Source organism: Notothenia rossii, assembly GCF_949606895.1.
Source record: "Notothenia rossii genome assembly, chromosome: 2".
In the NCBI taxonomy this organism is placed as follows: Eukaryota; Metazoa; Chordata; class Actinopteri; order Perciformes; family Nototheniidae; genus Notothenia; species Notothenia rossii.
In genome coordinates this window covers 63,585,431-63,601,217 of record NC_136904.1, presented here as the reverse complement: position 1 = coordinate 63,601,217, position 15,787 = coordinate 63,585,431, and the positions used below count along the sequence as shown (strand labels likewise).

Below are 15,787 nucleotides of genomic sequence, written 5' to 3'. Positions count from 1 at the left end.
CTATAACTTGGGATACAAATTAGCAGGTTATTGTTTTGCCACTAATGTGAGATTACGATCCAGTACAAGTTTTATTCTATGTAAAATACATAGATCAGGGTAATAGTATAGTGTCTAATTTACATCTGACTCAAACAGTGCGCCTTGGAAGTCACTTTATCTTATGAGGACACAATATATAAGATGCAAATTGTAATCACTTAAACAACCAGCAGAGGATGATCACCTCAGGCCAGACTGACAGGTTGTTTATGAAAACCCCTCTTGGGTCTACTGAAAGCAATGAAAAGCAATAAAATCAACCAGTCTGGGACACGATAAGGACCAGATGGCCAGCTGCTGAATGCTAGCTGTCTTCACTTCTCTGTTGATTTATCCTTTCCGTCTGCACTTCGCTTGCTTTTTCACTTAGGGATGAGGAATCACTATTCCTACCTCAAAACTGACAGTCACCTCTGGGAAGCCATCATATGATTAATGACTTTGTAAAGCTACTGGAAGTTTGGCGACGGGTCAAATTTGGTGTTCACTCCAAATATGTTTACAAAATTCCTCAATATCAGTGTTTGTTTGCAAGGAGGGGTTCGGTGACGAGCAAAAAACATGGACGTTAGCCATCCAAGGTCCAAAGCAGCAAAGTATCGTCTCTCTGGGGACAGAGGGTTGACAGTGATGAAGAATAGATGTTCCTCCAAGGAAAATAAGGAAGGGCAGATTATGGAAACCTCCTGTCTCCTGATGATATGCTATGCCTATGCTCTTAAGACAGACGGATGTAGAGAAGTATCAGGTATGTGTCAAGGGACCTTGATACATTTTGACATCTCAGAAACCATATTTATGTTACATTTTAACAGTTACTGTGCACAATAATATAATACAAGAAGCCAATTAAGTGATATTCGTGTGTCAAGTAGGACTTTCGACAGTCAGGCCTAGGTGGATAAAATCAATCCACCAGAATCCAACTTTCAACCAGGTTTCAAAATGCTTACGACATATTTTTATAATAAATCCACATTGTTTATTCCTAGGTTTACATTTCTTGAAGCGTAAAAACATCATACTTTGAAAGCAGATATGGGCATGATGAGCTGTTGGCCCCTGGGAATTTCAGGTAAAACTCTACATTCATTTTCCTCTTTTCTTTCCTCACCTAAAATGTATCCTCCAAAGAAAAATGTCTTGCACTATAATTTCAAACTTGCTATAGGAATCGCTGACAGGTGATTACAAATTAAAAGAAGTAGACTTGATGGCCCCACTGTGGATGCCCTTGACCCATGAAATTGAATGTGGTGTGGCTGTAAATTCACCAACAGTTGAGAACCTGTGGCTTTTTAACACCCATCACATTAGTGTGTGCCTGAAGGCCATAAAAAAAGAACTAAGTGGCTCTTCTGTGGTTGTCAGAAAAGTTGCAGTCACAGCATGGCACCACTACCAATTACCAGTTGAAAAACACAAACTCAGATGCAGCAAAGATTTTATAGCTGGTCCCATATGGACCATGGTATAGTTAACAGTTTACAACGCTTGATTAACTCCTTCTGGCAACGTTTGGTGTGTATGGTGAGTATTGGGGTTTGTTGACAGATTAAAAGCCCTTTGTCTGCATCCAATTCAAACAGTCTTTAATGGTATTTTCATCAGAGATCAGAGTTAGGGGGAGATAAAACAAATTAATGTGTGATGTAGTAAAGAAATTCATGACAAATTAATAAGATAAATCAAAGGGTATGTACTTTATTAAAACATTTCAGCTTAGTTTTGATGATAAGCGAAGCGTCGATTAAACCGCTGTCACAGAGAGACGCTGTGATTCCCCTGTGTATAATGTGCGGTACACATTAGTATGGTAATGTTTTTGATCCAGCTATCATATTGTAAGCATTATCTGTTTCTACAGTGGCGACCCTGTTCGCTATCTCCCACTCCTGCAACTTCAATAAAATGGCTAGCACATGCTTCAGTTAAATGCTTCCTCCCGTTTTCACAAAACCTAAAGAAAACGATTGCAGATCATTTCTCATCGATCATGTGTCCCATTACACTGAGATAGGTGGTTCTAACTGATGTCCAGTGGTTTTCAGTCAATACATGTAGAATGGATGTTAGATTACGACTATACAGTATGAGTTTTAATCCTTTACGGGATTATTACGATCCTCTTAATTTTTCTTTAGCGTCTAGGAAAAAACATAAGAAAAGAACTCTCCATTGCAGGTCTACGGAAGAGCATTAGGGCAGTTAAAGATGGTTTTGTGACAATCTGACACTTTAGTTTAAGAATGACTTTAGTCTCTTCATGGACCATGCTGGCAATTTAAAAAAAGCTACATTAAGGAACGACTCGGTAAGTGATTTTTATTAACATGTTGAAGTGTTTTTAAACTATATTATTTAATGGTTTGATTAATACCTTTACTCTCCATCTAGTTTCACATATCCAAACAGAAACAGGTGTTGTTTGTACCCAGGCTAGGCAAGATACTTTACGTGACTACTTCTCATAACAGTTCCAAAAATAGAGCGGGAAAGGGGTTAAATATAGTTCATGTCATTTTATTTTGGATTGGATGACTCTGTTAAAGTGCACTGTTACTTCTAGGTTGTGAGAGTGGTGTACAGTTGCCCTGATTGCTCAATACAACCTGAGAAGCAGTAGCTCTGCACATTCGGGCAGTAATAGGAGAACTGATAGCTATCTAGATGACGCTGTATGTGAAATGAGTATTTGTGTATCCAGGTTTTGAGACTCATCATTTAGCATCAATTTCAAAATTCATCCCTTTTCCCATTCTTCAGGTTAGGTTCTTCATTAGCAAATACCTCAGTTTTGATGCAGAAAATGTCAAAAACAGTAAAACAGGTGGTTAAAGAGACAGCTGGCAATATGAACCATTGCTGACCTTTTAAATAGTGTTGTCACATGGTCAAAAGATGATCATCAGTTAGTCCTACCTAATTACTCTGATGTGCCCCTTGGGCGACGAAGGCAGCATGTAAAGAGTAGACTCTGCTGCTGCACACATTTCTGGACACGAGCAAGTGAGGAGCACGTATCCAAGAGTGAGAAGTATCAAACAAGAGCCCATGCAGGCAGGAGTGAGGGGAGAAGGGTGAAAGGAGGGACGGGGGTCCTCACTGGCATTCATCCCCTTCCCAGAGGCACTTTGTAGAGTGTTGGCTCTGAAGCAATGCTGAAGCCATCTGTGGGTTCTCTCAGCAGAGGCCACGTAAAACAAGACGTGTGCTGTGGTTTGACCTTTCACGGTCCTAACTATAATATTATCATAAGACGAGCGCTCTGATTGCACTCGTCCCTGCGGTGGGATTCGGTGTCCATATGAAAAGGCGATGAGTGAAAACCTTGCATGGCTATATGTTTTCCTGTTATCCAAATGTGGTAAAAGGACATAACCAAATTTTCTCCAATTAAATCCTGTGTTTAGGATTTATATAAACCTCCACTTCTTGAGGTTTATAGAACATTTTTAACTAATCATATAATAACTAATCATCATTATAGCTTTGCCAGCCATCTCTTTTTTAAAGTTTTAATGCAAAGTCTTTCCCCACAGGAAACATCACGCATTACTGAGCACCAGAACGATGCAGTAAGAGACTAATGTCTTTAGGAAGTGGCACCACCACAAGTTAGCACAGTGTCAAGGATTTTATAAACTTTGTGGTTGAAATTACAGTGCAAATTTCTAAAGCATTTGATACAGCTAGGGGTAATATACAACTATCTGTCAATACTAACGGCCGAGCAGCTGGCACTCATTGAGGGAAAATAATTATGGGTAGTAGCTGGCAGTGTACAGTGGCTCCGAGCTTGCCAATACCCATTCCAATGGTACCACAATGAGGCTCAGGGGCTGCAAGAGACCCTGGCTTTGGGACCGAAAGAGTCAGGTGTCACTCTGTGGGTGGAAGACGCTGTTGTTAATCCAAGAAAATGCAAACTATGGTAGAAATCAATTTACAAAACCAAAACACAAATGTGTAATAGTTGGTACCCTTGCAAAGAGCAAATCTGTTTATGAACTAGATCAATGTCTACATTTTTTGTACATCCGGACTAATTTGTATTTAGTGGGGTTAAAATAGTATTTCTCTGAGCCATCTTCTGAAAAAGGTTATTGGATTTACTTTTGTTGCACAATTCAAGGAATACTTTAATGGTACATAAATTGACAATTGTTACCCTGCATGTGTTCCTTTGAATTCTTATAGAACTTAATTTTATAAAAAAAACTTTTGATGGATAGAAGAAACTATTTCAAACACTTCTGCACCTTTAAGTGTGACCAGACCAATGTCTTTTCTTTACAAATCTCTAGGGCAAGATTTACCAGTTACCTGATAAAAAGCCATGAGAATCGGGCTGTTTCAACACAATCATACTATACATTCATATAGTGAATAACACACACCTGAATCTGGTCCTCAACTATTGGCGACTGATGTAGTTCTGTCAAACAAAGTTATTTATTGTGAAATGAAAGAACAAAATGAAAAGCACAAAATGTTAACAAATACAGTCTTTTGTGTTCTGTTTGTAACAATGTTGGACATCATCTGAGATAGAAACATATCAAGTAGCTGACATTGAAGATAATCAGCTGCGTTAAAATGAGACAGCTGGATATTGCACTTCTGTGATTTTTTGTATTAAGATGTGTTCTTACAGCGCTAAAGGCTTCAGCAGAGCTTTAGCCTCCTGGTCAGTAGACGGGACATCAGATAGATGTTGGAGAAACGGTCGTCCATGGATGCAGCTCCGGGTGCTCTCTCCAAGCTGCTGATCCATCCTTACGAGAGTTTCCTCCACATCCTCCCTGGATAAATGTGTAGGTAACTGACGGACAAGTCGTACTGCTTCACCCTGTGAATCACAATTTAGATATTTAACAACATAAACACCAGTAATGCCATTTGTTATTAATGTATAGCATCTCTTACTTGTAGGTAGTTTGTGACTTTAAGTGGCCGGCACTCTTGCACGGTCTTAGCCTTCTTGTGAAGAACTGCAGTCAGGATCTCCCTGAGGTCCTCCACACCGAGGAAAGGCACACAGTCTGCCATTCCTGTCACTTCCAGATGTCTCTCGTCTGAGGTGAGGCCTGGCCAAAACAAGCAGAAAACAAGGATTAATATACTCCAGACGCCACTACTATCTCCAGGAAAGAATAATAAATAAATATTGTGGTTTACGATGGGAGTGATGACCAAGTTAAACAAGCGAGGGGCCAAATGGAGTGTTAAATGACTAATAGAAGCCCCAGCAGACTGGAAGGAAGTTGTCTTGTAGGGTAGAAGAATGATAGCTTCTCATTTCATGAGGAAATACTGCAAATCATGAACGATTTATATTTCCGATACACGTCTTTGGATGCAAAATGAACTCAGAATGGCTTGAAAAAAAACCTGGAGAGGCAATTAAAAATATTTCTCAAATATTTCTGTGCTGGTTGTGTTGCCTGTGCATAGTCTGACACATTTGCCTTTTAAAATGTATGCAAAGAGTAACACTTGTACTTATTGGGAATAGCATGTTAAACGCAATACAAATATTTACAAATTGACAGTATCTGCAGGATCACATTATACACAATACAATATTACTAGATAATAAACAATATGACACGTGTAATATAATCATAAGAAATGGACAAGATATGCAGCAGAGATTGTGCTATGAAACCATCTTAGATGTGCCGCTACCTTCACTCCCATGCACACCCACCGAGGCTGGCAGTGCCAAATGAAAATTCCTTGAATATCTCAAAGGGCAACCGTTCTCATCACCTGCACACTGGGGTACCGACCCACTGTGAGCGCACTCTGTCAGGCAGAGAGCCAATGTCAACTGAGGTGAACCGTTCCAGCAATAAAAAATAACCAACACATGTCATCATTATACAAAAAACAAGTTTAATTGGAGGTGTTCTGGTTTATTTGTCCGTTATTTATATTGACCTTACTTTTGACTTTGTTTAATACAGCCTATACACTGTTTTTTGCAGAGCAATCCGTGAATACATTGGATTTGGCTTTCATAAAGAGAATGATGACTTCTGAACAATTATTTGCATATGTTATACTTGCAGCAATATTTTAACTGGTTGTTTAAATGTACCAGATTATTGGTAAGTATGACTGAATCTCTAAGTGTTATGTCCCTAAGATAAAAATACATGTGTGCGCATAAAGATTTTGTGGTCAATGTACATAATGTTATGTATGGTTGTAATGTTTCAAAGTTATGACATTTGCCTTAATTTATTGTAAAGACAAGGTTTACATTGGTTGGTATTGTCCTTTCATGATTTACAACTTTGTTTATTCATTATTTGCTATTTTTCATGATGGACATTCTTTTTAAAAGGAATGGAAATGTTTTTCCAAGACAATCAGGAATAATTGCCTGTTATCCAGTTACCTGAAACTGTATGTTTGATTTTTCTAAGTGACTGGTGAACTATGACATTAAATGACAACAAATGGCTCCAACATTTGGTAAATAAAACAAGGCCATCCATGAGATCTTTAAACAGCGTGATTTATAAGAAAGGCTTGTTCTCATATTGATGGTGGGAAAGGATTCATATTCAATCAAATAAGACTGCTAATACAGCAGCATTTGGTCCACATTTATTTACAATGTACCTGGAGTGAATTGGATTTTAAAGCCATTAGCCACAAGCCTGGGATCAGAGAAGAGGGCCCCTCCGTGTAGCTCAGGGCTTTGTTTCTCCATGTTGCACAAAGCCTCAGTATATTCAGCCCCCCCGAGACTTCTATAAAGAGAGACAAGGTGAGGTTTAACAAACACATTAGGGAAGCCTTAATAGAAAAAAATGAATCAGGATTTGTTTTTCTTAAAAATAGTCTGAAACATACATATATGTAAAGAAAGTGGATGAGTTTGCAGTTTTCTGGAAAAAACAACTCAGGCTTGACATTTTGCTGGTGAGAAGTGAGTGATACGTTACCCATCTGCTAACGGTATAGGGTTCTGCAGACTCACTGCTGGAAGTATATTATTCTCAAGGAGTCTCTTAAACAGCAAGCTTTCCTCCACCCGAAATGGGTTTAACAACATGAGCCTCTGACCACATAAAATGACCCAGGCGCTGTGAGAGGCCAGCCGGTTTACAAGACGGAGGCCCCGTGGCACTGTGCTGCTCTGGGATGAAAGGCGCTGGAGCTGCAGCCGAAGGGCAGCTATGCTGCAGGGGAGGGGCTGCGAAGACTTCAGTGCAGGGGTCCTCATCTTCTTTTGGGGCTGTACACAGAAGAGCTCATCCAGCAGCTGCTGGTTGGACAGCGGGGCCTTGCGTTTGTGGCCCTGTGCATGGCCCCTTGGGCTGCTCACACTCGTCTCTCTGGGGCCTTCAGCAGAGGCCAACCTGGTCTTCTGGTCATGGTGCTCAAGGTGTTTTTTTGCCTTCTCCTCATACCTGCAGAGTTCAACCAAGTATTTTAGACTAAAACCTAGACCAGTGTCGAACCAATTTGGAATCTATCCCAATTTCCTTCCCAGCATGCACTGATTTGGACATTTGTATAATAAAACATACCCAGGCTTCTAGGTAAAAGCTAAATAAAAGGAACTTCCCATTTCACACATGAAGTTTGGTTATTACCTGTCCCCTTGTGTGTTATAAAGGTTTTTATGCATGTAAATGTTCTGAGTCAAAACCCTTAAAGTACACCCTGTAGCGAGAAACTCTAACACAGAAAATACCTCCCCAAAACGCCTCGTTGGAGATACGTCACTGTCCATTGATTCTTCCGGGTAACTCATGATGTCATGCGTTACCCGGAACCAAATGGACCAATCCGTGGAGCCATTACGTTACGTCCGCGCAGCCGTTACGTTAAGCCCCCGCTGATTGGTCCAAATTGACCAATCCACGGACTTCCCCACACACACACTCAGTGCAGGCAGCTCTGCTGATTTCTCCTCCCTGGCTGCAGGCTGATGACAGACAGTTGGGATCGCAGCGAAATTCTCTCTGCAGACCCATTCTCACAGCGTTTATCAACCTTTTTCTTACTCAATATCAAGCCACACTTATTGTTTTTACTTCGGCTGTGACTTTGTGTGTGCTCAGGGTGAGTTTGGATGGGTTTCGCTGTGTATCGCTAAACAAGGAAACCACACCTCCACGGAGCTCAGCGCGATTCACAACGTCCCGACCAATCAGAGCACACTGTGCTCACAGGGAGGGTGGGGGCTGGAGCTATTGGAGCGGAACGAGACGTTAAAGGCAGAGAGTGAAATTCAGTGAATACACGTAGTTTACAGAGATGCTGTATGAGAAACCAATGTGAGTTTGGAAAATTGCACAATATAAATCTATTCTAGTAGACCTCAACAATGGAATTATGATCAGTGGAAATGGCCATGAAATGGGATCTTTAACTACTCAATCTGCAAAAACCTTAAAATAATGTCTCCTGTGGCTCTTTTTTCCAAAGTGTGAGAGAAAATACCCCTTAATGAGGTCATCGGGGTTATCTTGGATTGGGCTTGAAAATAAGTTTTTGACAAGAGCCAGCATTGGATCATTAAAGTGCAGATACAGTAAAGTCCAATAATACAAAATTAGGATATTGCTTCTTCTTCATTTCCACTGATCTTGATTTTACCTTTATTTTGTTAGGCTACCAACTTTATGGAAGTGCAACCACATAAACATAACTTGTAACAACTATTCTGTGTTAAAATCGGCAGGGGGACACAGATGTTAGCAGACGGTGGGCAGCTAAGTTCTGTAAACATTATTTAAAAAAGTAAATAATAAAGCTAACAGCTGACATTGTTAGAGGTTCCGTTGAGTTGCATTACGATACGTTCAAGCTCAATACAAAATGAAAATTGGCAAATTATATTGCTGTAAAATGTTGTTTTTGTCAATACAATATATACATATTAGAAAGAGAATTTTGACCTGGTTCATAATACAAGTTCTAAACATCTTGTAATATATAATTAAACAAACACAAATAAATACAATCATTTATTCACTAACCATTTGAGTTTTGCAAAATACCACTAGATGACAATAGCAAAGTCAATCATAACATTCCAAATCTTTCTGACTATACATACCATTTTGTTCCTGTTGATAAGTTATTATTACATTTATTTTCTACAGTTTAGCAAAGCAGTTAAGGAGCCATCTGTTGATGTCTACAATTTATAAAAAGGAATATATTTATAAATATAATCTTTTACCTTGTTCTTAATAGAGAGCTTTCCTCAGCAAATCAGTATTCTTACTCATGTTTCCGTGGATTTTCATATGTTCAGCATTAGAACTTACACTTCAGCACCCCATTATTCTAAGAACCTGTTTTGTGAACTCGTGCAAGTTTAATTCCTAGAAGTGGTCAGCCACTTAACAGTGGCGATGAAAGGAGTAAAGTCCTTGCCACATCTTATTTCATGTTTAAGACAGCCGTACGTCGAGCCAGGATTCTAAACAGATGTCTTTTTCCATACACTCTTCGATACCTTACATAAGGCCCCAACTAGTGCTGATGCACATTTTCCAACTTTGCAATTACTTTAAATTGGTATACAGTAATCATAATTAGGTTGAAGTGCGTTCAGCGCGGTATAACGGTGTTGTTCCATGATGCAACTTACAGAGTAGCTGAGTGGATAGAGATCAGTAGAAAGCACAGTTTGTGCTTTCTTTTACCGACATGGCATCTGGACTGTATCAACAAATAACGATGACACTGTCAAGATTCACCTCTCTCCTATTACATTATAAGTATTGAGACAACCAATTGATTGAACCTTAAGCATGGAATGCGCGCTGTGCTATGCTATTTGACCTGCGAATGGCACCAGTTTGTGAATGTTTTGTATACTTAGCTGTCAGACTCCAGACGGAAGCAAACGCAGATCATGAGACTTGATAATGACACTATACTTACAAAAATACATATTTATCCGATCATGTTTATACCTTCATAATTGTAAATCACTTGACCCTGAGTGAGCAAGGGTCAAACACAAACACTCGTTACCTCCATCTGTTCTGTACCTAATCTGTTCGTGACTAGCCAACTAGTAAAGTAAGCATAGTTGAGCTTTGCAATACAAAATGAACTGGAACCTGGGAACAGGACATTTAGATATTATACTAATGTTGTGCTTTTTAAATTAGAAATGAAATATCATATATAAAAAAGGGAATATTTGGTTTGTATCAGCTAATGTCTCTTAAATCTAGTGTCTCTATGGATGTCTCTGTTCAGGGATCATTGTAGGTTTAGGAAACAAACACACATTCACTCGGTTTAATAATCTTATTCTTATGATTCTTAATACTTTGGAAATAGAAGACATTTCACGATTAGTGATATCTGCCATACTGCGGAAAATGTCATCTACCCTAGCCCTATTAGATGCGGTTGTCTGGAAATAAAAAAATACAGCTCGTATCAACAGCATTTCCAGACTGGGCTTTTACACATGCAAATGACAGGTCAGACTTTCCCCCCTTGCTCTGCCTTGAAAAATAACAAGAAATGGAAACAACTGCTTGGAAAGGTGAAGGTCTGGAAACTCACTTCTTACGGTCTTCCTCCCTCAGATTTTTCCACCTCTCCTGAACTGTGACGCTGATATCCTGCAGGCTGGCTGTAGGTTTCTCCCTGAGGACGTCTGTCCTGGCCTCCTTCTCGAACAGGGCGGCGGGGGTCAGTGGTGCCCTCATGGCACGGTTGCTGATCAGGTCGTAGGCCGTCAGAGCGGCCCGCTTCTCCGTTATGGCGTTGAGCATCTTTTTGTATGGGCTGCCATGACTCTTGGCCTTATCTGAGTCTGAAGGATTGTTCTTTAAAGGTTGGTGGATGCTGACGGGCTGTAGGGGTTCACCTGATACAGGGTCGATCAAAGCCGCCCCTCGGCTCCAGTCTTCGGCAGATATCTCGTCGTTTCTCGTGTCTGCACCTGACACAGCAATGTCTTCAAGTCTCTCAGGGGACTTGCTTGTAGTCTGGGCTGTTTCATCATCATAGAGAGAAAAGCTGGAGTCGAACCTAGCTGGGATCTGGTTTACAATCCAGTCCTCGGCTATGGAGGATGAAGAGCTGCCGTTTGAGGTTGGGCGGTCCAGTGAAGCGTCAGTGCTCAACGGAACTGTGTCAATGTGTTTAGGTGCATCTTTGAGGTAGGTCTTCTGTAGCTTGGTGAGACTGTCATCCCTCTCTACACTGTGTTCATTGTCCGGTTGTAAAGCCTCAGTCTGCGAAGGACTGGACGGTGTGGAGGATGTGTGATAGGCGAACTGCTTCACTGTTGGGGCATCATTACACCGATAGCCATAGAGAGAAACTAGAAACACCTCCACTGCGGTCAGCACAGCCTCCTACATATCAGATGGATCACAGAGCGTAAAAAACTAATAAAATGGCACCAAAACATGTTCATCAAGGAACAAATATTTCTACGCTGATGGAACACCAACAGTCAAAAATAAGGCCAACATAATACATTCAGCCCGCTTGCGGAGAATAACATAAATAGCAACATTACGTGAGTCTGTTATTTTTTTACATGATAAAGACTGTATGTTAAATATAAGACTATGTTTAACATTTCTCTACCATTATAGCAAGCTAGAAAGCTTTTTCACTCGTAACGATATTCACGATTATTCCAATAATTTACCACATCTCATCTAATCTTATTGCAAGTGATTTTTACTGTGATCAGCAATAAAATATTATACAGCCCCATTCCTACTTTATCATGAGTGAATTGACCTCTGACCTAATTCTATCCAAACATACTGAAATCCATAGCTACCTTGTTATGAAGAAGAACCTGGGTCTTGTCCGGCGTCAGATTGACATCGACTGAGTTTGGTGGAACTGTAATCTTAAGCATGACAGTGGGATAACGGTTTCGCGCTGAGTCATCTGGATACTGAGCGGTGTAGTGTTGACGCAACAACTGACGATCCATCACACAATCCAACGAGGAGATGCAGAGGTTTTTTTAAATAAACATAAAAGAATGGTATTAGAGACAAAATAATATTCTTTGTATGGATTGTTTTGTATGGAGTTATTTAAAATGTTTACCTTCATTATATCTTTGTGGTGGACAGGCCGGTTGTTGACGTATATAAATGTTTTGTCCGGGTTAGAAGAGCTTGTAGAGGAGTAATCTGCTCCAGGCTTTGGAAAAAAGCCCTCTAAAACAATCTGGAAAAAAAAAAGGTTTATGATCAATCACAAAGTTGGTTTAATATACAAACTTTCCAGTAAGGAACCTTGACATTATTAAATAACTAACATCATAACTTTATCATCATTACATTTTCAATTAGAACGGCACGGTTGATCCATTCTGCTGACAGTACAGCTGCACAGCTGGGAAGGAAGCCATTAATTCTGCTTGTGCGCATGCAAGTCGGCACTCAGCAGCAAGAATGGCATACCAACATACACTGTCACGGCATAAAGAGGTTGAGTAGTACATCTTAAATCCCAGAGAAGCGCACTACACTCATCCCATCAACTAATTTACATTTTTGTTGACATTGGCTTAAAATGTACCCATTTCTAAATGTCGGATAAAGAGGTTATTTCATATAATTGCCAGAAAAGGTTTTTTGAAAGAAAAATTCATGATCACTACTTTCATTAAACTACAGGGTTTTATTCAAATCTGGTGTTATTATGTGTTGCCTATAAAAAATTGAAATGCCTTATAAGTTTGAATTTTGTGTACATGAGGAAGATTGTTAAACTGTGTATTTGTTTGAATGAAGTTGCTTTGTAATCCATATTTTGGGATATGATTTATACTATATGCTTCATAAACAGTCAAACCAGGACAAAAGTTGTGCAGTTGACAGAAGGACAATACAAAGACTAATATTAAACTCGTTCTCATAGTAAGCAGTTTGTAATTTCCTCTCAAGGTTATCAACTTTCAGGCAAGTCGTATATGATCACGTTTCACCAAGAATCTTGCCAGAACCACTCTTCGTGAGCTGAAAGTGATTAACCAAATTACAACTGAACAATTGCACCTAAAACTGAATCATCATCATCATCCTGAATGTAAGCTAGTAAAAAATGATGGAAGGCTATTAATGCTCTACAGATTGCAAGCGGCATAGCTATGCCTTTTTTCCACATTGCCTAGGGCTCATTATTAGCAGCAACGCACGCCAATGAAGTTAATAAAGGAACTGCTGTTTCAGGTCGGGGCACATGTGCTTCTCTCTATTTCTGCTCATTAGGGTCACTTTATGAGAGCACGAACGGCACCTCTGGCCCCAAAGGACCGTGGCTATGTGAAGTCATGCTGCCAAAAACGAGTGTCACATTTTGTTCTGCAGTAGAACGGCTCTTAAGATTCTCCCGGAGCGAGGCCCCGGTGAAATTGTCAACCTGGTTCCCTTGATCACTAAGCTTTGGTGTTGGGGACAAAGAGGACAAAAGTTTTCTTTCATTGCTACAGGGAGTAGGAGGAAGAGGTGAAAGGTCGTTCTCATAACTGGGCACAGAGGTGCAGCAGCATAATAACAACAACAAAGAGAAAAATGAGAGAGAAACAGGGTGAAAAGGGCTGCTCCATATCTGTCAGAGTGGATTAGCTGGCAGCCTGGCAGCAGGTACGAGCCACATGACATCTACCGTGACCAAGCAGAAAGTTACTGCTCGACAATAATTTGATTATGACCAGCGCAGCAAAGCTTAGCTAACACAAATCTCTCACTTTTCATCAGAAAAGAACTCAAGATAAAAGGGCAAGGGAACAGTTGGCCAGCCACCAACTGACCACATGTGCTGGCTGCAGACCAGGCATTCATGATGAGCTCACGGTCAAGTATAACGTGCATGCACACATTTGCTCTGCTCTTTATAAAGCAAATACAATTTGTCAAAATGACTTCAGGAACATTCCTGAAATAAATAAAAATCTGTCCCAATTGTTAAATTGATTTGAACCTGAAAAGGAGACTGACATAACATTAAGATGGATTTGAAAAATGTGCTTTTTTAAGGGGGCAAGTTTGTGTATTATGATGAATTACCATAATTGCCACACAATGAAGGGCAAAGGGGCATGGGAACCTCAGTGTGAGAGCAAAGAGTGCAAGTAGTGTAGTGGAGGTGTGTAGGTCGGCAGCTTACGGCTTTGTGCCAAATTAAATCGTATTTATATAGCACATATTTAAAACGATTTTTGGTTGAGCCAAAGTGCTGTACATACAATAAAAACACTTTACTACAATAGCAAACAGAAGACAACAAATTACAACAGCAAAAATAAAAATCACATACAGGGTAATGTCAGGAATCGTGCTCCGCTCAGACTAGAAGGCCAGAGAGAAGAAGTGAGTCTTAAGTGTAGATTTAAAAACCCTTAGTGTCTGGGCCGACCTCACGTGGAGGGGCAGAGTATTCCAGAGCCTAGGGCCAGCTGCTGCGAGGGCTCGGTGCCCTCAGGTTTTGAGCCTGGTCTTGGGCACTATCAGCAGCAGCTGGTCAGCAGACCTTAAAGCTCTGGCTGGGGTGTAGCGATGGAGGAGTTTGGCTATATAGGCCGGAGTCAGCCCATTTAATGTTTTAAAAAAAAATAAAAGGAGTTTAAAATCAATTCGGAACCGAATTGGAAGCCAGTGCAGTGAGGCCAGAATTGGAGTGATGTGGTCACCTCAGCCATGCAATGTGCCTGTGACGCTCATCTGTCTGAGTGCATTGCACTCCAAGTAGTCTCTTCACATTCACGCCACCCTTTTCTTAAGAATAACAAATGTGACTTTGACCATAAGGCAGTCAGACAGGTTTAAGGAACATTTCACCTCCGAAATGATCATTTTTATATAAATTCCTCACTCTGTGTTCACTCTTACTCACTCTTAGATTATACTGCAAGAGTTCTTTAAAAGTTTGTAAGCAGATATTTTGTATATCGTTTTCTTTTGTTCATCAAGGATTCTTCATTCCCCGTAGAGGTATGCAAGAAATATCATGAAATCAAGGATACACGAGGGTGACTTCCTGATTTATAAATGGTTATTTTGTGGGGGAAATATATATCAAACTGACTTGTCAAAAATTTGAAATTATATTTGTAGCTTGTGTAAAATTTGCATTGCAGCCAAAGAAAACTTTAACAAAATGTATTCGCTATATTTCTCTCTGACCTCGGCATATTTGCACTTAACTGACCTCTGGTTGCTCTTGGCGATGGTGGAAAGGGAGCAGGTTGGCAACGGTGCTGGCCCCCAGTGTAGCAACGAGGGCACTTCTGTGATCGGCCACCTTGGCCTTCTGCCAAACCACCACCTGCAAACAATATGACACCAGTCAACCTCCATAAGTCCACATCAGGTGGATCACACAGCATAAACCCCCCGTCAAGTTAGTAACTGCAGCAGCACACATACCTGCAGAGCATACATTTTGTTTCAGTCATGAGCTTCAGCAAGAGACACACAAACACCAGCATGAACAGAAGCCTTATCAGAGCATGTTAAAAATGTAGGGCAGGGAACATTAAAGACATGGTAAATTAATGGCTTTAAACAAACCATGCTTTTATTTCATATCAACAAGAACTGTTGTATTATTTACACTTTGAACACTATACAGCAGTAGAAATATTGGTGTGGATACAAATATGAATATACAGAAGTGTTAAACATTACAACTGTGCACTTTTGTTCGGGGGCAAATTAAGGTTTTTACTTATTTATTTCATTTTATGTGTTTAATTTGTTTACAT

At 40.1% G+C, this 15,787-nt stretch overlaps 1 protein-coding gene across 2 annotated transcripts; it reads right to left on the bottom strand.

The window, feature by feature from the left end:
- Positions 1 to 1,721: 1,721 nt before the first annotated feature.
- pms1 (PMS1 homolog 1, mismatch repair system component) lies at positions 1,722 to 15,375 on the bottom strand. Of its 2 annotated transcripts, XR_013805113.1 has the most exons (9): positions 15,232 to 15,375; positions 12,124 to 12,246; positions 11,846 to 11,992; positions 10,606 to 11,405; positions 7,005 to 7,472; positions 6,679 to 6,809; positions 4,972 to 5,132; positions 4,443 to 4,894; positions 1,722 to 3,929 (listed from the first exon to the last, which is right to left on the bottom strand). XR_013805113.1 is itself a non-coding variant. In XM_079664146.1 (8 exons), exons 2-8 carry the CDS (start codon positions 12,127 to 12,129, stop codon positions 4,694 to 4,696), a joined length of 1,914 nt encoding a protein of 637 aa, XP_079520272.1. In that variant the 5' UTR covers positions 12,130 to 12,246; positions 15,232 to 15,375; the 3' UTR covers positions 1,722 to 4,693. The 2 variants fall into 2 exon arrangements, 1 of the variants encoding a protein (XP_079520272.1); XM_079664146.1 differs by having other exon boundaries at positions 1,722 to 4,894.
- Positions 15,376 to 15,787: the final 412 nt, after the last annotated feature.